This window comes from Mandrillus leucophaeus, unplaced genomic scaffold, assembly GCF_000951045.1.
Source record: "Mandrillus leucophaeus isolate KB7577 unplaced genomic scaffold, Mleu.le_1.0 Scaffold1559, whole genome shotgun sequence".
Taxonomy (NCBI): domain Eukaryota; kingdom Metazoa; phylum Chordata; class Mammalia; order Primates; family Cercopithecidae; genus Mandrillus; species Mandrillus leucophaeus.
In genome coordinates this window covers 42,777-64,326 of record NW_012101542.1, presented here as the reverse complement: position 1 = coordinate 64,326, position 21,550 = coordinate 42,777, and the positions used below count along the sequence as shown (strand labels likewise).

The 21,550-nt window shown below is 35.3% G+C and overlaps 1 protein-coding gene across 1 annotated transcript in view; it reads right to left on the bottom strand.

The window, feature by feature from the left end:
• Nucleotides 1–21,550, bottom strand: part of LOC105536160 (UDP-glucose:glycoprotein glucosyltransferase 2) — a 159,990-nt gene that overhangs the window by 105,906 nt on the left and 32,534 nt on the right. Inside the window, exons 7-12 of the mRNA XM_011975435.1 lie at nt 15,420–15,626; nt 13,370–13,501; nt 7,756–7,880; nt 7,126–7,221; nt 3,426–3,528; nt 407–486 (exon numbers count right to left, since the gene is read on the bottom strand). Coding sequence (XP_011830825.1) covers nt 407–486; nt 3,426–3,528; nt 7,126–7,221; nt 7,756–7,880; nt 13,370–13,501; nt 15,420–15,626 — 743 coding nt within the window. The remainder of the gene's footprint in view (nt 1–406; nt 487–3,425; nt 3,529–7,125; nt 7,222–7,755; nt 7,881–13,369; nt 13,502–15,419; nt 15,627–21,550) is intronic.

Genomic DNA, 21,550 nt, shown 5'->3' with positions numbered 1-21,550 from the left:
GGGGTTTCACTGTGTTAGCCAGGATGGTCTCGATCTCCTGACCTCATGATCCGCCCATCTCAGCCTCCCAAAGTGCTGGGATTACAGGCTTGAGCCACCGTGCCTGGCCTCCATTGATATATTTCTAAATAGGTATTCCTCAATCACATTTCCAAAAATGCCTATGAATAAATACAAATCCATATAAATTCTGTAATTAGGTCAGATCACTTTACTGAATTAGGTTATTTTAATTTTTCTATCAATTTTATGTCAGTTAAGGTTAATAAACAGTCTGACCTTCTGACTTATTTCTGTGAAGCATCTTGTGAAGAAAACAAAAAACCAGATTCAATAACAATGATTCTTTTTTTCTTCTCAGCATTTACAAATTTTTCAAAATGAAATTTTGTTCATTCAGACTCACCTCTCTAAAGGGGCTTCTGAAAGCCTGCCCCTACAGTTCATGAACAACTTTATCTTCATGTTGATAATCTTGCCAAGTACCTATTGGAAAGAAATTCTCAGATTTGATATTAAATAATATTAATAGCTAATATTTGTTATGCATTTACTATGTACCAGGTACTATATTAAAACTTTATGTTCATTATCTCACTTGATCCTTATAATGCCCTGCTGAAATAGTGCTTTTGCAGTTTAGGTACAGAGAGATTAATGTGCTCAAGGTCACACAGTAACTCACAGCAGAGGCAAGATTTTAATCCCAACAGTTGATTTCAATGTCCCAGGATTATGTTGCTTGCCCTTTGCCTAAAGTGACTTTTTTTCATAGTATCTAAATTTCCTTAGTATATTAGAACCTTGATCTGCAAATACAAAGTGGTGACCTTACAACAACATTGGCAGTATCCTGATTCTTTTGGAATTCGGAAGTTCTTGGCTACCTACAAATAAATACTTTCTTTTCATTTCCCTGGATCATAAGAAGTAGAGGAAGAATTACTAATTTTGATAGTCCCCATCTCCACATAGGCAACATGTCAGTGAAGATTCGAAAGCTATTAGCTAACAAAGGATATAGGTAAAGGGAGAAGTAACAAAACAGATACATGTAACAGAAAGAATACAGGCTTGATGAGAAATTAGAACATAAAGACTAAGGATTACAGAGATTTGAGTTTCAATTCTTATTCTATCACTCATCATATTTGCTACTCTGGAGGTCACTGAACCACTGTTTTTCTCAAGTGTTAGATGAGAAATTATCCATTTCTTCCAATAAATTATCCTGTTATAAATTAAGAAATAAAGTTGCTCAGAAATAAAGTACATTATTATTACCAATGATGGAAACTGGAATGCAATTCCATATTTTATATCTCTGTATAATTTCCTCTTTCTTTCTCTCTCATTCTTATTCTCTCTCTCTCTCTTCCTTTCTTTCGAGACATAGTCTTGCTCTGTTGCCAAGGATAGACTGCAGTGGTGTGATCATGGGTCACTGTTAACTTCAAATCCCTAGACTCAACCAATTCTCCCACCTCAGCATCCTGAGTAGTAACTACAACTACAAGTACACAGCATCATGTTTGACTTATTTATTTATTTTTTTTAGAGACAGGGTCTTGCTATGTTGCCCAGGCTGGTCTTCAATTTCTCAAGTGATCTTCCTGCTTTGGCTAATTGCACACTTCTTACTCCTAAATTCTACTTTTATATAAAAATTTTTCAAATTTAACTAATATGCTTTTTTGTGAATAATGACTCTCCATAGGAATAGAGATTTTGCATACTAAAAAGCATCATACTAGCTCCACTCCTTTCAGATGTGATTGCTTTCTAAAGAATAACCTGAATAGTATATTTCAAGACATATAAATTTAAAGGTATAACCAATGCTAAAAGAACAAATAGGTAAATCAGTTATGGGATTAAGTTTGTCCTACTCGTTTCATAAACTGAACAGCTAGAACGACAAAGTCTTTCCAAAATTATTTGTCTCCACTAATAAAATCTCATTTTCCAATGAGATTTGACAGTACGCACTACTTAAAAAAAATTGCATTTTGAAATTTCAATATACAGCAGAATCATATGGCTTGATCACTTACATTTTCACCAGACCCAATATCTAATTACTTTTGCCTGTTCCAAAAGTGAAGTCAACTACCAAAGGACAAATAGTTTGTAAAATTTTCAATATCACTAGAAAAACATACAGCCTTCTAATGGAACTAGTTTATTCAAATTTAACTACTGAAAGCTGCATTCTAATTTGAATGTTTGAAAGTGGTGCCAAGTAAAACAGTAAGCCACATAAGTCCTTTTGGAGACTGATACCTGTCTCTTTCACATTCATTTCGTCTTTCATAGGGGAAGAATTTCCAGGTTTATGCAGGACTTGTGGCCATAGTTTCCAGCCTCCCTTGTCATTCAGTGTAGCCAGCCTGGGGGCCTTCTGGTCAGTGAGAAGTGATAGGACAGTATACATCTAACTTGGGGGTTGTGTTCTTATTCTCCCCTTCCTGCTGGCAGAAGTGCAGAGATGATGTTAGGGCCTGACTGGTGATCTTAGGTGCTTCGTGACTGCTCAACAATGGCACAGGCAGTGCCTGAGTCCCTCACACTGTGTAGCTGCTTTAGCAACCCCAAGGCAGCCTACACTTAGACCGGGAGATGAAGGAAAGAAACTTCAGTCTTGAAAGTAGTGTTATTTTGGCCTTTGTTACAGCGGCCAAACCTATAGAATACAAACTCCATGTTTCCCCTTTCCTCAGCTTCACTTGTTTGGAAAGTACAATAAATAATGTTAGCCAAGTTTTATCCACTTAAGCTTAAGCTTCAGCTTCTCCAAAAGCCACACTTCACAACACATGAAAGACACCTGCATTAGTCTTCTCAGGCTAACATAACAAAATACCACAGATGGAGTGGTTTAAACAACAGAAATGTATTTTCTCACAGTTCTGGAGGCTGGGATTTCCAAGATCAAGATGCTAGCTGATTTGTTTTCTGGGGAGAGCTCTCTTTCTAGTTTGCACGTGGCTAACATGTCACTGTGTGCTCAAATAACCTCTTCTTTGCGAAGTCTCCCTCTCTTCATCATCTTTTAAGGCCACCAATCCTATTGGATTAGGGTCTCACCCATATGACCTCAGTTAACCTTAATGATCCCCTTAAAGCCCTATTTCCAGAGAGTGTCACACTGGGGGTTAGGGCTTCAAGTTCACTGAAACCTGTTTCATGTGTTGAAATATGAATTTTGTGGGGAATACAATGCAGTTTATAACACCACCTAACCTCAGCACAGTCCTAACAACACCCTGTGCACAGCTCCATCATTTCATTTTCTGCACTGAAATACGACACTATTAAAATGGTGAAGAATCAAGAGCACAAACAGCTGATTATACTTGAAAATAGACTTGAAAAAATTATGAATTTAAAAACAAAAATATTTAGTCTAATTTATATTATCTTACAACCAATAATTGTGCCATTTTCTGTGCTTCTCTTGTCAATGGATCAACAATAGCGATGACATCGAAGAACATATCATTCTCTTGAGGATTCATCTTTATAACACTAAGAAAATAGAAAATAAGATGAAAGATGATGAGTTAAGTTTATACAAACAACTAATTAATCATGATCTCAGCCATATAATTCTTATAAATTATTTTCTTTCTCACTAAAATTGTAAAATACTGGTTATTTCACACAATGCAAATTTGAAAATCTGTTTTCAACAAATTACAAAACTGAAAAGAATGAGAGAAAATGAAGTAAGATTTTATGAATGAAGCAATTTTTTAAAAGCCTTTCAAAGAATGATCCCATTAGTGTAAAAACTCTGATAATTTTAGGCCCTCAAAATTCTGATGGGTTGTACAATTTAAAAAATAAAGCCAAGATGTTTTCGTGTTAGTGGAATATATTTCTTCAGATTTGGAATAAAATTAACTATTCTACTTTATTAAATTTAGTATTTCAAAAAATCAATATACTGTAACAGGTAAGTTCAGGAACAAAAATATCCAAATTAATCATCCTTTATTTTGATCACAGTCTTCCTCTCCTCACCTCATTCCCTCTGTCCTATCCGTTTTTGTCTTTCACCAATATACGTTCTAAATTAGAAGATGGACTAATTTTTTAAAGGGAAATGAGAAAATGATTAAAAGTACAGAATAGGCCAGAGGGAGACAGTCAATTCTATATTTAATGTAACAAAAAGTTAATGGTGTATATTTGATTAAAAGCAGAGAATATTCTACTGAATTACTGTTTTAACACTATAATCATGTAGGAAATATTTTTTCTCAGATGTAGGATGAATTAACTATACATTTTACTATTACAAAGGAAAAAAGTTACCAAATCAAGAGGTGCACATGTAGTTACAGGAATATTAGTTTCTTTGGTAGGAAAAGGCTTTCTGCAGTGAGGGGATTAATTGCTCAGCAATTTTTAAAAAGCTAATATAGTTACTTCAAATATGGGTCATCTGAATAGAAAACTGCAAAACATTTTTCTATGCAGTTGACATGATTTAGTTATGTTAAAATAAGAGGGGCATAGTCAGACAACAGACCTTAATGGATAATTATTGCTAGATGTAAGAGCCACAGATCAGATGTTCTGCTATTAAACTGACTCTCGACAGTTGTTGCTTCCTGTAGTTACCTTGGTGAAAATTTTACAAATTACTATCCTACTTTGTAACACCACTCAAAACTGGTCATTTTAGGTATGCCTTATGAGATGTTATCATGGCTTCAGTATGCATCTGTTTGCTGCTTTTTTTCTCCCAGACTACTGCTAATTCTATGAAGTCGTATGAAGCAGAATTCCATAGTCCCCACCATCTGATTATATATGTACTGGACAGTCCCGAGCCCACTAGTAGGTATTACACTGACTAACCCAAGAATGGAACAGAACATCCTTTTTCTCATGCAGTATTAACAACAACATCCTAATGACCACCTATTTAAGGTAACAGATTTGTACTCAATTGCCAAAAAACTATTGATACACTCCATGTCATTAGCCAGGAAGAGTACTGTCAAGCACACTGACAGTCATTTAATTATTAAAGCCCAGGTCAGAAAAAAAAAAGGGTGAAGAACTGCTTAGGTATATACAGTTTATCAACTCTTACAGATATACTGAACACATTTCAAACAGGCTGTTGCAATAGAAAACTCTGAGTTGAATTTTGTTATGATACTGTTAACCTATCCATAAAATAGGTCAAGTAATCTATTTTAAGAATATTGAAAACACTGTACGTCATATAGCATCCTCTTTATAAAGGCTCCTGGGAGAAATTCCTTTGTCCTCTCTCTTCTAAGAATACTTACATTTCACCTGAATATCTAGTTTGTTTTCCTCTCGTGAACTGAGGAACTGTATAAACTGGAAAACTTAGAGCCAAATTCATGGTATGCTCACAGCAGGAGGGTCACTACTGCCACAGCCTGCAAGGCTTCCTTCAAGACCTCATAGTTTCTCACACAACTTACATTTAATGATGTAAGTTCCTGGGATGACGGGGGGAGTAGTTAGGATTGCTGTTTTTGCCTTTGTCTAAGATGTTAGGAGAATGGCAAATCCACACAGTCTAAATGGAAGGGAATAGGCTAATATAGAGATCTTTCAGGGCTGGGGAAAAAATATAATTGTTTTTTCTCATTTTTCACTTTATTCCATATTTCAATTTACTCCTACTTTTTTCTTTCTCCTTTTGCAAACCTTCTAATTTAAGTTACCTTCTCAAATTTAAATTTTCTTATAAGCCAATTTAAATTTTAAAAGTTGGAATTAAGATCAAACATATCAATACAGAAATAACAGATTTATAACAAGTGTTTTAACATATTTAATTATAAAATAACTCCCTATAGATATAGAAGCAGAATGGCAAAGATACAATGCTGTGTTTAAACATATATATTGATACACACACATCTCTCTCTCTAAAAAGCTGTGAATAAATATTTTTATGTGATTATAGAAGTATATGCGCATATGCTCATGAAATAATATACAGACATAACTGTGGAAATAATACTGATAATTCATAAATTCAAATGTAAAGTGACCTGAAGTATTTGCCCATCACTGTGGCCTACTGTATTATCCTAATTATCAATTTCCAAAGGTTCACTGACATTTTCTAAAATTCGATAACAGAGTGTGACTTTAATATAGAAATTTACATATAAATTTAACCGTATTTATAAAATATTATTTCCCTTGATAGGAAAGAATGCTCTTTGACAAAATAAAAAATGGTATTTCTAGACAAAATTACTAAAGGTGATAACTGTAAGACACTTGAGTGAGCTCAGGGAATCTTCAGTAGTAGTATTTTTTTTAAAAGCAGTTTAGTTACTTTTACAATTAACGAGGCACTCTCATAGAGAATATGGGCATAGAAATCACATATGATAGTGATTAAACAGCCTTTTATTTCCATCCTACCACAGGAGCCTGACAGAGTAAATCCTTGGACCCTTGGTACATGCAGCAGCTTTATAATGTGTCAACTTGACCAGCCTAAATCATATTTTCCAGAATGTTTCTGGCTTGAGTGGGCAACAACAGAGATTCTCAGGAGATCTAGAGGACAGAGAGGCAGCAGCAGCAATTTTGCAGCTCACACACTTGCTGTTGATCTGCTGATTCACTTTGCTGGCCTGAGGCAGCAGCTGGGCCTACACTGTTCAGCTTTGCCTGGACCCTCCCTTCACTCATCTGAACTCTTGCTCATGCTTTTGTGTTTAGCTTTGTGACAGAGGCCACCCTACATTTGATTAATCAGGACTCTTCCATCACTTTACACATTGAAAATATAAAGATAATATTATTTATGACTATCTTGAGATACTGCAAAAATTACAAATGATCTTAAGCATGAAAAATATTAAAAATATGACAAATTATACTATGCTTAACTTACTTGAAATTTCGTATCCTCTCTCTCCATATATATTACCCTTTATTTACTAGAATATATAACTAACTAGAATTTATCTTCCTAATGCTGTCAAGCACATTTATTCCCTAATAAATTACTTTTAGTTCTACCTTAAATTTTACCATGATATGAAAACAAATGGAAATAATTGCATGCATTAACAGAAAAACCACAAACAGATACGATTACATTCTTACCTGTGATTCTCCCTAAGAAATGTGACATCATATCGAGATGCACGCTTAGGCAAAGAGGACATAAGGGCATCAACTTTCATAATAAAGTCACTCATGCTAGATAAACAAGACAAATAGTGTATGAGTTTTTTGGAAAGAGAAAGTTCCATATTTCATGTTACAATTAATGCTTCAAGAAAGGCTTTATATATCTGAACATGGTTAAATCTACCTAAGTAGACTGCAAAGGGAGACCTATGTATAATAGCATTTCTCTAAAACAGTCACAGCCTTCAACACAATAAACACCAATAATGGATACTTACATATGAAGCAAAAGTATAAACACAAATATGGGAACCATGCATACAACCTTTAGGAAAATGGTCACCTCTTGGGGAGGGAGGAGATTGGGGTGGATGGGTAAGAAACAAGGAGAAAGACAGTCAAGGCAAAGAAAACATTAACATCTACAGTTTTGTGATGGTGAGTAAATGGATGTCTTTTATAATTTCCTTATATTCTTTATATATGCCTTTTATTATACCTTTACTTGTCCATATATTTGAAACATTTTCTAATCTTAAAACAAAAACATTAGACTCAAAATACCAAACCCAAGTGAACTGCTCTTAGAACTTATATACTCACTTATTTGAGTTGATTCCCATATTTTCAACAATGTCTTTAATTTTCTCTACTAAATTACTAAATGTTATCTTTTCCAACAAGTAAAAATCTTCTGCATACAAATCTTCATCTAAAGGTCCTAAAAACTTAAAATAAAAACCATTATAGTATATCTTCTAGAAGATACCAGTTTAGGAAAACATTTCCTCATCAAATAGATACTTCTTTGTTAAGCAAAAATGAAGTAGAGATTAAAGATATGGTAATCCTGCCATTTACTAATCCTGCCATACACTAGGAAACAAGATACAAATACTTTCTCACTTGGATATTACAAATAACATCTGTATAAACACCAAAATCAAAGTGACAATATAAAAAACTAGCAAATTATTTCCATTAGAAAGTTTTACTTTGAAACATAAATCATAAATCATGATTTGAAACATAAATCATGATGCTTCCAAATACCATTTCAATCTAAATTCAATTTTGAAAGCAATGGTCTATATTTTAAAAAATCTTTTAACTTCAATTTTCTTTCACATTCATCTATAAATTGCAGTCTACACTATATAGACATGAATTACTTTATAAGAAAACCATAAAATAGCAAAACCCAAGAGACAAATCACATAAAAATCACATACGTATTGTAATAATACCGACCAGCCTTCTTTTAACTGATACTGTATAAATGGTTAGGAGCCTAGCAAGGTCAGTTACATTAACTTTAAACCAGTAACTACAAAGTTAGAAGTTGCCAAATTGCCACATACCTAATTTCTCAGGATGGCTCTCCCATCACAACCACTACTGACTCTACTACCATGAGTACTTTCTGAGGAAGTTAGTACATACAATCATTCTAACACCACATACACAAAGCCCTCCTGTAGACTGACATAATCATATGTACGAAACAATTATATTTAATGATAATCAGAAAACATGTCAACCAGAATATTGTTTTTCTTGGTAAAAAGACCAGAATGTAGTGGCTGTAACCAGATTTTCTCACTTCCCCTTCACCCGCTTCTGCAGTTCATCTTTTCTAAAAATTACTGAAGCATAGTTCTTGAATCTTTCTATCCCATTTTCTCGTATCAAAGGTGACTAACTGGGATCTTGGCATCCCAACTAAATAAATATCATGTTTCACTTAAATATAAAACATGGGCTCTTAAAAACACAAAAATGGGCACTATAATACTAAAAGTACTCATATAAAGATTTCATTGTCTTAAGACGTGATATAATTTTAAAAGTAAATTTGAAAGCACATTCAATGTTACATTTCCTAATATGAAACAGCCGTCTTGGAAAAGAGTTGAATTTTATCTATACCACCTCTAGCGACAGGTGCAGTTTTGTCAGTAACACAGAATAAGGAAATAAAATCGTAAAGTATTGTCTTAAGGGGTTAACTAGATTGGCTATCTTTATTGATTAAATTTACCAGAAAACTGGCTGTATTTTGCTTACTTTAAGCACAGCATCAAATAGGAGAAACCTAATGTTTCTGTGTCTTAGTTCTATTTAAAATTGAACATTTGTGGAATAAAGTAACTTAAATCGTATAAAATTATGTAATGTCCAAGTTGGGAAAAAGAACAATAAACTTGAAAATTATGTTGCTTAAATTTTCTTCATAACATTTTAGAAATGTGATTTTTCAGTTATATAGAGTAATTGTCAGAACAGAAATGTATTACTTCATTTGACAGGTCATTAAAATTACAGAAAACTGTCAGATTTTCATCGACATACTGAGCTAAAAATCTCTCTCTACTCACGGAAGTTTGATCAACTAGTTTTGATTTTACGCTAACTTTTAGCTAGTGTAACACAAATTAAGTCTATAAATATCCACTATTTTTCATGAAGCCCGTCAAATATTTTGAGAGAAAACGGCAGTTAATATTTACTGAAAATTTACTCTGTGTTTGGGTTCCTTCTATGTGCTTTAAATACCGGAGCATATCATTGTTAATCACTCCAACAGTCCTATAAGACAGATTATTACCATTCTCATTGTCCAAATTAAGAAATCAGATCTCATAGTGTAATGTAATAAATGGTGCAACTGGAATTTGAATCCAGATCTGTCTGACTATAAAACAAAAAAAAGACCTTGCTTTTTTTTCCTGCTCCCTGCTACCTTATGTCTTTCAGCAAATTGTGAATATGTAAAATAAATATTATTATAACAATGGCATTACTTGTGGCATTAATATTAAATATGTCAATTTTAAATTATTCAGTGTTTTTAAGAAACTATGTGATCATCATTGTACCCTAGTTGTTGATCATTTATAAATAATGCTAACTTTATATATGTTCCAATTCTAATGGAAACATTTGAACAGGTTCAGAATGAAGATTTACACTAAAATATCATACTCATTTCATGCATTAAACTATCTGATTCCAAATTTTTATAACATCTGCCACATTGCTGTGATTATTAGGCTTTATAGCGTTACTTTCAGAGTGATAAGCTAAGTATTACATTATCGCTCATAAAACACAATACTTATTTTCCAATATACTTTTCTATTAAAACCACAGTTATACAAATAAAAGGATAATCAAAATTACATGTTTCCATTAGTCAACACAAAAAGTCAACATAATTTGACTTAATATCTATCTCTAGCCCCAATCCTTACTCTGCACTACACTCATATTCAACCACCTTCTCAGCAAGTCTTTTTGGAAGTCCAAACTGAATTCTCTTTCCTTCCTCTTATACTGCTCCTGACAACCCCACTCACCCTGCAGCCTTCCTCATCTTGATCCACAGTAACTCCATTCTGCCAGTAACTTAGTTCTCTCACATCTCACACCAAAGTCCCTGGAAAATTCCTGTCCATTTTTCATATAAAATACATCCCATATCCACTTCTTACCAACACCATTAGAACCATTCTGGTCCAAGCCACCATCATCTCTCATCTGGACTATTACATTATCTCCCAACTGGCTTCCTGACCCCCTATAGTATATTCCCAAGTAACAGCCTCTAGTGATCCAAAGAAAACATTAGCTAGATGATGCCAATCTTAACTATGCGCTTCCCAACTCATTCACAGAGTGAAGTGGGAGTCCTTAAACTTCCTATAAAACCCAATATGATCTGGCCCCCAGCTACTTCTCTGAGCTTCTCTCCTGACTGCTCTCTTCCTACCTGCTATTCTTAGAAGAACAGACATGATTCACAGGATTCACAGACATGATCTCACCTCACGTCCTTTGCATTCATTGTACTCTGTCTAGAATAATCCTCTTCCACATATTTGACATGGCTTCCTCCTTCACCTTCTTTGGTTCTTTGCCCAAATGACACTGCTATGAATGTGCTATGGTTTGAATGTTTTTGTCCTCTTCAAAATTTATGTTGAAACTGAATCCCCAATGCAATAGTGCTGGGGACCTAATGGGAGGTGTTTAGGTCATGAGGGCTGTGCCCTCAAAATGGACTAATGCCACTACAAAAAGGCTTTCAGGAGTGGCTCTGCTCTCTCTTGCCATGTAGGAACATAGCATTCATCCCCTTTTTACCCCACTGCCTTCTGCCATGTGAGGATGCAGCAAGAAAGCTACCATCAGATGCCAGTGCCTTGATCTTGGACTTAACAGACTCCAGAAGCATGAGAGAATACATTTCTGTTCTTTGATACATTTCTGAGATTATATAGTCTCGGGTATTTTGTTACGGCAGCACAAAACAAACTAAGACAAAATGTGTCCCTCAAAACCCATGTGTTGAAACTTAGTGGCCAGTGTGATAGCACTGAGAGGTGTGGCCTTTGGGAGATGATTTTTAAGCCACGAGAGCTCTGCTCTCATGAATGGAATTTGTATCCTTATAATAAAAGATCAGACTGAAGGGAGCACTCTGTTGCCCTTCTACCTTCCACCATGTAAAAACAGAGCAACAAGGGGCCATCCTGGAAGCAGATAGCAGCCCTCACCAGACATCAATGGCAGCATGTTGGCCTTACATTTCCAAGCATCCAGAAGTATAAGAAATAAATTTCTGTTCTTTATAAATTAGCCAGTCTGTGGCATATTTTTATAGCAGCATAAACATACTTAAGATAGATGCCTTATCAGTAAGGGTGCTGTTTGTTGTCTCTCTCTATCCATCAAAATATTAGCCTTATCAGTAAGGGTGCTGTTTGTTGTCTCTCTCTATCCATCAAAATATTAGCCCCATGAAAACCTAGTTGTTTACTGCTGTGCCTTCAGCATCTAGAAAAATGTTTGGTTCACAGTAGGTGTAAGATTAATATCTTAATATTTTTGTCAATTTTAAGCAAAGTGAGGACAAAACATAGTTTTATGTTTATGAGCAATAAGTTGAACATAATTGTATCTAGTATTTATCATTAATGTCAATAACACTATACTAATTATATCAAAATGACAAAGAAGACATAGGGTAGCTTTTCCCTAGTATATAACTAAAAGGCAAGGCACTAGATAAAATGGGTGCCATTGTTTCCCTCTTTATCCCTTAAAATGCTTGATATGGTCAAAGATAGCCAAAAGTTTCAGAACTGTTTTTAAAAGCTGTATTTCCTCCCAAAGTAACTTTTAAAGTGAAAAAGCAATGCTATTTATAGAGTTCTACATATCTCACTACCAAAATTCACCAAAACTTTTTACAATAAATGGCAGCTGTTGTCATTTATGTGTAAAATAGCACTGTACACAGATGAACCTGAATCTAACATGCTGGTGAGCAGAGTTCATAAATAAGTGAAAAACAACACATTAAGAGTGCATTAGAACTTTGAAGATGATTTAGGGATATATAATTTGAAAATTCAAGCCACAGATATGTCAAACACACTGCATTCATTGACTTCTTAATAAACCTAAGCACCAGATTCAGTTTTTTACTTAAACAATTTGTATGAAATAAAATCAGACTATCATATTAAAAATATTAGTATATAGATATCATCCACTTATTTTGTATGTGTCTACAAAGATTATAATCAGAAAAACATTTATATTAACAGGAAAACCATGATATAAAATTATATATAGTAGGATTATAAGGATGTATTCTAAAAAACCAAAAATGGAAGGAAAAACAATAAGCTATTAAGTTTTATTAGGGTGGTTGGAGAGTAAGAGATTTCCTTCTTAGAGCTTTGTAAATATTTTATTAATAAAAACTACATGGCAATTTATACTACTTGATACTTCAAAACTTATAATAGTATCTAATGCCATTTAACATAAACAACTGTAGGAACAAGAAAAAAGACGTAATAACCTACTTAGTATACCTACTACAACAGTGGTTCTCAATGACAATGTTTTGATGCTGTGCATTAAGTTGTTTCTTCTAATACTTACATTAGAACAAAATAAAAGCAAGACACATAAAGAACATTCTTCCTTACCCACATCATTGTTATCATTGAATGGGGGAAAGAATGAAGGAATGGGAAGTGTGTCATGACCCCATTTTATTTATGCTGAGTTGTGTCTGGTGTCTTCAGCTCATGAACACCGTCCTGTGTGTGTGTCACATCAGGTGAATTGTGACAGAAAAAGTCAGACCACTGCATTGCAGTGTCACTGAGAAAAGAGAGCAATAGCTTTTTCTACTTACTCTCCCATTGCTGACAATACCCATTTCTCCAGGACGCAATTTAAGTACATCTTGACAGAACAACTGGTGAGTTCGAAAAATATTCACTCCAACAGTGTTATATTTTTTCTCAAAAGCATTCTTATTCATCCCCTAAAGTAAAAGTTAAGATTGATGAAACTAATACGAGAACAGTAAATATATTAAATCATTTTGCTTAAAAAGCTACTTTAATATTAGTATAAAATTTTATATAATACTTTAAAAAATTATTTAGTATAATTTTCTTCTGAAAGAACATTTTTAAAAAAAGAATTGTGTTTTGACAAGTCATTTATAACATGCTTAAATCTTGTTACAAGTTGATACAGTTTGCTATTCATTCTTTGAGAATTTCAGAGAAATTACCAGATTAGTAAACTAGGGAACAACAATTTAAATAAAATTTGATATGAAGAAAATGAAATTAAATATTTATTAAATTCTGAACTCAGTACCTCTTATTTGGTATTCTCAATTTAAAAAGTGTTAAAATGGAAATACTCCTTTCTCCCCATCATACTAATCCCAGAAGATCAGTTTAGTAATAATATATTTAAATATGGAAATAATAAAAATAACCCTTGGTCAAAGTAAAAAAAATATGGACATTCACAGAAAATAAGCCACATATATGCTCATTGCACCTTCATATTAAGGTGCATTTCTCTCTCTCAGTACTTCCCAAACTTTAATGTGCATATCAATCACCTGGTATCTTGTTAAAATGCAGAATCTACTTCAGTAGAATCAGGGCCTTAAATTCTGAATTTCTAACAAGTTCCCAGATGCTCTCATGATGATGAAAATGTTCTTGCATTGTCCAATATGGCAGCCAAGGCCTCACGTGGTTATGTGGCATTCAAAATGTGGCTACTATGACTGAGGAACTGAATTTAAAATCTTATTTAATTTTAATTTAAGTATAAAATAGCCATATGTAGCCAGTGGCTGTGGTGTTGGACCGTGTAGGCCCTGATCCTCTTTACCTCCAAAATCCCCATTCCAATCATCCCCTTTCTGACCACAACCTCATGACCATCCCCATCCCTAATTACTCAATCTTTCAGTCCACAGACTCTACCATTTATTCACTGTCCATCATCCTTCCCATGGTATAATTTCCTTTTAACCAAGTTCTATTTCAGGGTACTTTACTAAAACCAAAACTTTCTCCATGTTTAGCTCCCTCAAATGCTCCCCCTCAGTCATATAAACTGGGCCAAACCCCAACCTTGGTTAAACAAAACTGCTAAGTCTGCAACTGGATGAAAATAGTAAAATACAGCTGGAGAAAAACATACGACCAACGCTGATCCTGCTTTAAATTTATGATCATTAATCTCAAGTGGGCCCTCAGCAATGACCAGAAATCTTCCTTCACTAGTGTATTAAATTTACTTTCTCACTCTCAGAATAATAGTAAAATATTCGACATTTCCGCTTTTTGTCCTCGACCCTTTAAAAATACATCCTGCCACTCTAATCCTTAGCTAATGATCTGACTTTTGAAAGTAAATCAATCAAAACAACTTATAAATATTTTGTCTGTCTTTCCTCCTACAATGTAAGCTCCACAAAGAACAGGGACAGGGACTCCATCTGCTTGTTCACAAGTTTATCTCCATTGTCTGATAAACAATCAATATGTATTTTTCGAATGAATAATGATTCTTTCTTCAAGAGGATCACCATTGAAATTCCCCCCATAATGGACCCCTTCAGTGAAATACCTGAGATTTACATAACGCTTTAACCCCCAACTATTCGCTTAAGTACATATCCTAACAAAAATGCCATCAACTTTAAGAATCATGTAGTTAATAAAACATATGAAATTTGATTTATTAAATGCCTCTGTGCAAAGTCATATCATTTAATGTTTATCTTTTCCCATTTGAAAAGGAATGTTTATTATCTCCATTTGTTTAAACCTGTTAATCTTTTTCAGTAACAGTATCTCCAAATACATTCACTTATACTTTTAAAATATGCAATATGTACATATTTAATATTTCAGATAGCTACTGACCTCAATAAGGAATGTTTTAATTTTATCTCCAGAGTAAATAGCTGTAGCAGTTTCTTCCTTTGCCAGTCGCCCAAGAAAGCTTCTCAAAAACCTGGTCTTCTGTGTAAGAAAAGCTGCCAAAATTCCTCTAGAAATAGCTGTGTTCTCTTCATTTATTTTTGATGTAGGATTATAAATAATCCCCAATCGACTATGAACACTTGTTTTCTGCAAACACATTTAGAGATGAAAAGGACCAGTATCTTACATATCTTTTTACAGGTCAATATATTTTCTTTCCCATCCAGTTTGTTCGCTATATCATGCACCATCTTTCACTATCAAAGCCCTCCCATGTTGACTGTACTAAATGTGATATACCACTGAAAGAGCCTAACAATCATTTTACTAACTCCAATTCCTTCACATCTTTGCATAATGATTCCTTTGTAATGTAACATTATATTTAAGCTTTTTGTATGTGAAATAACACAAATAAAAAATACACAAAACAAAATGTAGAGCTTAGTGAATTAACCCATACAACTACTATTCTGGTCACTGGCACCGCCAGCAATCCCCAAAAATATTCCTCAGATCTCTGTCAATTACCACACCTTCCCACTTTTCTAAAAACAACCACTCTCTTGTCATTTATGGTAATAACAACTTTGCTCTTCTTTATAGTTTATTCCCTAAGCTTGCATTGCTAAACATTTAATCAATTTTAAATTTCATATAAACGGGATCATGCAGTATTATTTTGTGTTCTTTCTCCACTCAATAATGTGAGATTTATCAATACTGTTTTCTGTAGCTGTAGTCGATTTTCAGTACTGTACAGAATTCCATCATATGAATATACATTCTTTTATCCATTCCACTGTTGCTGGACATCTGAGTTTTTTCCAGTTTAGAGCTCCAAAAACAGGATACACATATCTTCCATTTCAGAAGATGCTAAATAGTTTTTCAAAATAATTGTACTAGTTTTCACTCCCATCAGCAACAGTTCCATCACCTTACAGCCTAAGAAACACTTTGCATTGTCAGATTTTAATTTAACTCATTATCGTACATATGTAAAGATATCTCATCAGGTTTTTAATTTGCTTTTCTCTTATCATTAATGATACTGAACACCCTTTGATATGTTCTTTGGCTTCTTTTCTGACTTGCCTGTTCAATCTGCTTCCAGTATTTTTTGGATTATCTTTTTTGGCCCCTGACTTGGAAGAGTTTGATTTTCTAAGACTCAAGTGCTTTTTTTGGTTATATGTGTAAAGATATGCTTCTCTCATTCTATGGCTTGTTTTGTAGTGTACTGATGTGTTATGATGGGAAGCAGTCCTTAATTTTAAAGTAGTTCCATTTATTGGTATCATACCTGATGGCTACTGGGTTTTGGGTCTCATTTTAGAAATCTTTCTCTAAAGTCAAAAAGATAACCTATATTAACTTTAAGAAGATTTATTGTTTTGCCTTTTATGTTTAGCTCTATAATCCAACTGGAATCAATTTTTGTGCATGACGTGAAAAGAGGAAAGTGTCAAAGATTACCCTTACTGTTCCATAAAGCCAACTTTGTTATAAATCAAGTGTTAATATATGCATGGCTCTATTTCTGGGTTCTCTAATCTTCTTCCATTGCTCTATTTTTCCATCCTTGTGCTAATACCAAACTGTGTTCAATTATGTAGTTTTATCAAAGATCTTGATATCCAGTAAAGCAATTATCACTTTTTCTGCTTTAAGATTATTTTAGCTACTCTTGGTGCTTTGAATTTCTGGATGAGTTTTTGAATCTGCTTGACAATTTCCACAAAAATTTCCAGTGTCTGATATTTTTCATACTATTGTAAATGGTATCTTTACTTAAACTGCATTTCTTGTTTGTTGCAACTCTTAGAAATATAATTAATTATTGGACATTGACCTGGTACTAAACAACCTTAAACTATATAATTAATTCTAATAATTTATATGTGGATATGTATTTTCTGTGTAAACAATTTGGAATGGCAATTGAAAGACAAATCAATAAAGATTATACAATCTGTAGAACAGAATGTAAAAAGAATGAAAAAAATGAACAGGTTCTCAGAGAAACGTGGGACACCATTAAGCATGCCAACATATGCATAATAGAAGACCCAGGAAGAGAAGAAAAAAGAAACGTAGAAAAAATTAAAAAAAAAAAAAAAAACACAGAAAGTTTCCCAATTTTGATTAATAACATAATTTACAAATCTAAGAAACTCAATGTACTCCAATAAGGACAAATATAAAGATATCCATAGCCAGGCACATGAGTCAAAATGTTAAAAGCAAAAGCTAAAATCTTGAAAAGAGCAAGAGAAATGCTTTTTTCATTGCATACAAAAGAATCTCAATAACATTAAAGGCTAACTTCTTCTCAGAAACAACAGAAGCCAGAAGGCAATGAGATGGGGGCGTTCCAAGATGGCGGAATAGGAACAGTTCCAGTCTGCAGTTCCCAGCGTGATCGACACAGAAGATGGGTGATTCCTGCACTTCCAACTCAGATACCTCGTTCATCTCATTGGGACTGGTGAGAGAGTGGGTGCAGCCCAAGGAGGGCGAGCCGAAGCAGGGAAGGGTGTCGCCTCACCCGGGAAGCACAAGGGGTTGGGGAATTTCCCTTTCCTGGCCAAGGGAAGGCGTGACAGACTACCTGGAAAAACAGGACATTCCCACCCAAATACTGTGATTTTCCCAAGGTCTTAGCAACTGGCAGACAAGGTGATTCTCTTCCGTGCTCAATTCGGCAGGTCCCACGCCCACGGAGCCTTGCTCACTGCTAGCCCAGCAGTCTGAGATTGAACTGCAAGGGGGCAGCCTGGCTGGGGGAGGGGCGTCCACCATTGCTGAGGCTTGAGTAGGTGGACAAAGCAGTCGGGAAGGTCTAACTAGGCGCAGCCCACCGCAGCTCAGAAAGGCCTACTGCCTCTAGACTCCACCTCTGTGGGCAGGGCTTAGCAGAATAAAAGGCAGCAGACAACTCCTGCAGACTTAAACGTCACTGTCTGACAGCTCTGAAGAGAGCAGTGGTTCTCCCAGCACGGTGTTTGAGCTCTGAGAATGGACAGACTGCCGCCTCAAGTGGGTCCCTGACTCCCTTGTAGCCTAACTGGGAGACACCTCCCAGTAGGAGCCAACAGACACCTCATATAGGTGGCTGCCCCTCTGCCACTCAGCTTCCAGAGGAAGGATCAGGCAGCAATATTTGATGTTCTGCAGCCTCCACTGGTAATACCCATGCAAACAGGGTCTGGAGTGGAACTCCAGCAAACTCCAACAGACCTGCAGCTGAGGGACCTGACTGTTAGAAGGAAAACTAACAAACAGAAAGAAATAGCATCAACATCAACAAAAAGGTCATCTACACCAAAACCATACCTGTAGGTCACCAACATCAAAGACCAAAGGTAGATAAAACCACAAAGATGGGGAGAAACTACAGCAGAAAAGCTGAAAATTCTAAAAATCAGGGGGCCTCTTCTCCTCCAAAGGATCGCAGCTCCTCGCCAATAACGGAACAAAGCTAGATAGAGAATGACTTTGGTGAGTTGACAGAAGTAGGCTTCGGAAGGTCAGTAATAACAAACTTCTCTGAGCTAAAGCAGGATATTCGAACCCATCTCAAGGAAGCTAAAAACCTTGAAAAAAGATTAGATGAATGGCTAACTAGAATAAACAGTGTAGAGAAGACCTTAAATGACCTGATGGAGCTGAAAACCATGGCATGAGAACTTCGTGACACATGCACAAGCTTCAGTAGCCAACTGGATCACAGGAAGAAAGGGTATCAGTGATTGAAGATCAAATGAATGAAACAAAGTGAGAAGACAAGGTAAGAGAAAAAAGAGTAAAAAGAAATGAACAAAGCCTCCAAGAAATATGGAACTATGTGAAAAGAACAAATCTACATTTGATTGGTGTACCTGAAAGTCATAGGGAGAATGGAACCAAGTTGGAAAACACTCTTCAGGATATTATCCAGGAGAACTTCCCCAACCTAGCAAGACAGGCCAATGTTCAAATTCAGGAAATACAGAGACCACCACAAAAATACTCCTCGAGAAGAACAACCCCCAGACACATAATCATGAGATTCACCAAGGTTGAAATGAAGGAAAAAGCGTCAATGGCAATCAGAGAGAAAGGTCGAGTTACCCACAAAGGGAAGCCCATCAGACTAACTGCGGACCTCTCGGCAGAAACCCTATGAGCCAGAAGAGAGTGGGGGCCAGTATTCAACATTCTTAAAGAAAAGAAATTTCAACCCAGAATTTCATAGCCAGCCTAACTAAGCTTCATAAGTGAAGGAGAAATAAAATACTTTACAGACAAGCAAATGCTGAGAGATTCTGTCACCATCAGGCCTGCCTTACAAGAGTTCCAGAAGGAAGCACTAAACATGGAAAGGAACAACCAGTACCAGCCACTGCAAGAACAGGCCAAATTGTAAAGACCACTGGTGCTATGAAGAAACTGCATCAATTAACGGGCAAAATAACCAGCGAACATCGTAACTACAGGATCAAACTCACACATAACAATATTAATGCTAAATTTAAATGGGCTAAATGCCCCAATTAAAAGACACAGACTGGAAATTGGATAGTCAAGACCCATCAGCATGCTGTATTCAGGAGACCCATTTCACATGCAGAGACACACATAGGTTCAAAATAAAGGGATGGAGGAAGATCTACCAAGCAAATGGAAAGAAAAAAGAGCAGGGGTTGCAATCCTAGTCTCTGATAAAACAGACTTTAAATCAACAAACATCAAAAGAGACATCAAAAAATATATATGCACCCAATACAGGAGCACCCAGATTCATAAAGCAAGTCCTTGGAGACCTACAAAGACACTTAGACTCTCACACAATAATAATGGGAGACTTTAACACCCCACTGTCAATATTAGAAAGATCAATGAGACAAAAGGTTAACAAGGATATCCAGGACCTGAACTCAACTCTGCACCAAGCAGACCTATTAGACATCTAAAGAAGTCTCCACCCCAAATCAACAGAATATACATTCTTCTCAGCACCACACTGCACTTATTCTAAAATTGACCACATAATTGGAGTAAAGCACTCCTCAGGAAATGTACAAGAACAGAAATCACAACAAACCGTCTCTCAGACCACAAGGCAATCAAATTAGAACTCAGGATTAAGAAACTTACTCAAAACCGCTCAACTACATGGAAACTGGAAAACCTGCTCCTGAATGACTACTGGATAAATAACGAACGAAGGCATAAATAAAGATGTTTTTTGAAACCAATGAGAACAAAGACACAATGTACCAGAATCTCTGGGACACATTTAAAACAATGTGTAGAGGGAAATTTATAGCACTAAATGCCCACAAGAGAAAGCAAGAAAGATCTAAAATCAACACCCTAATATCACAACTAAAAGAACTAGAAAAGCAAGAGCAAAGACATTCAAAAGCTAGCAGAAGGCAAGAAATATTTAAGATCAGAGTAGAACTGAAAGAGACAGAGACACGAAAAACCCTTCAAAAAAATCAGTGAATCCAGGAGTTGGTTTTTTGAAAAGATCAACAAAATAACCGCTAGCAAGACTAATAAAGAAAAGAGAGAAGAATAAAATAGACACAATAAAAAATGATAAAGGGGATATCACCCCTGATTCCACAGAAATACAAACTACCATCAGAGAATACTATAAATGCCTCTACGCAAATAAACTGGAAAATCCAGAAGAAATGTATAAATTCCTGGACACATACACCCTCCCAACACTAAACCAGGAAGAAGCTGAATCTCTGAATAGACCAATAACAGGCTCTGAAATTGAGGCAATAATTAATAGCCTACCAACTAAAAAAAGTCCAGGTCCAGACAGATTCAGAGTCAAATTTTACCACAGGTACAAAGAGGAGCTGGTACCAGGCCGTCTGAAACTATTCCAATCAACAGAAAAAGAGGGAATCTTCCCTAACTCAATTTATGAGGCCAACATCATCCTGATACCAAAGCCTGGCAGAGTCACAACAAAAAAAGAGAATTTTAGACCAATATCCCTGATGAACATCAATGAGAAAATCCTCAATAAAATACTGGCAAACCAAATCCAGCAGCACATA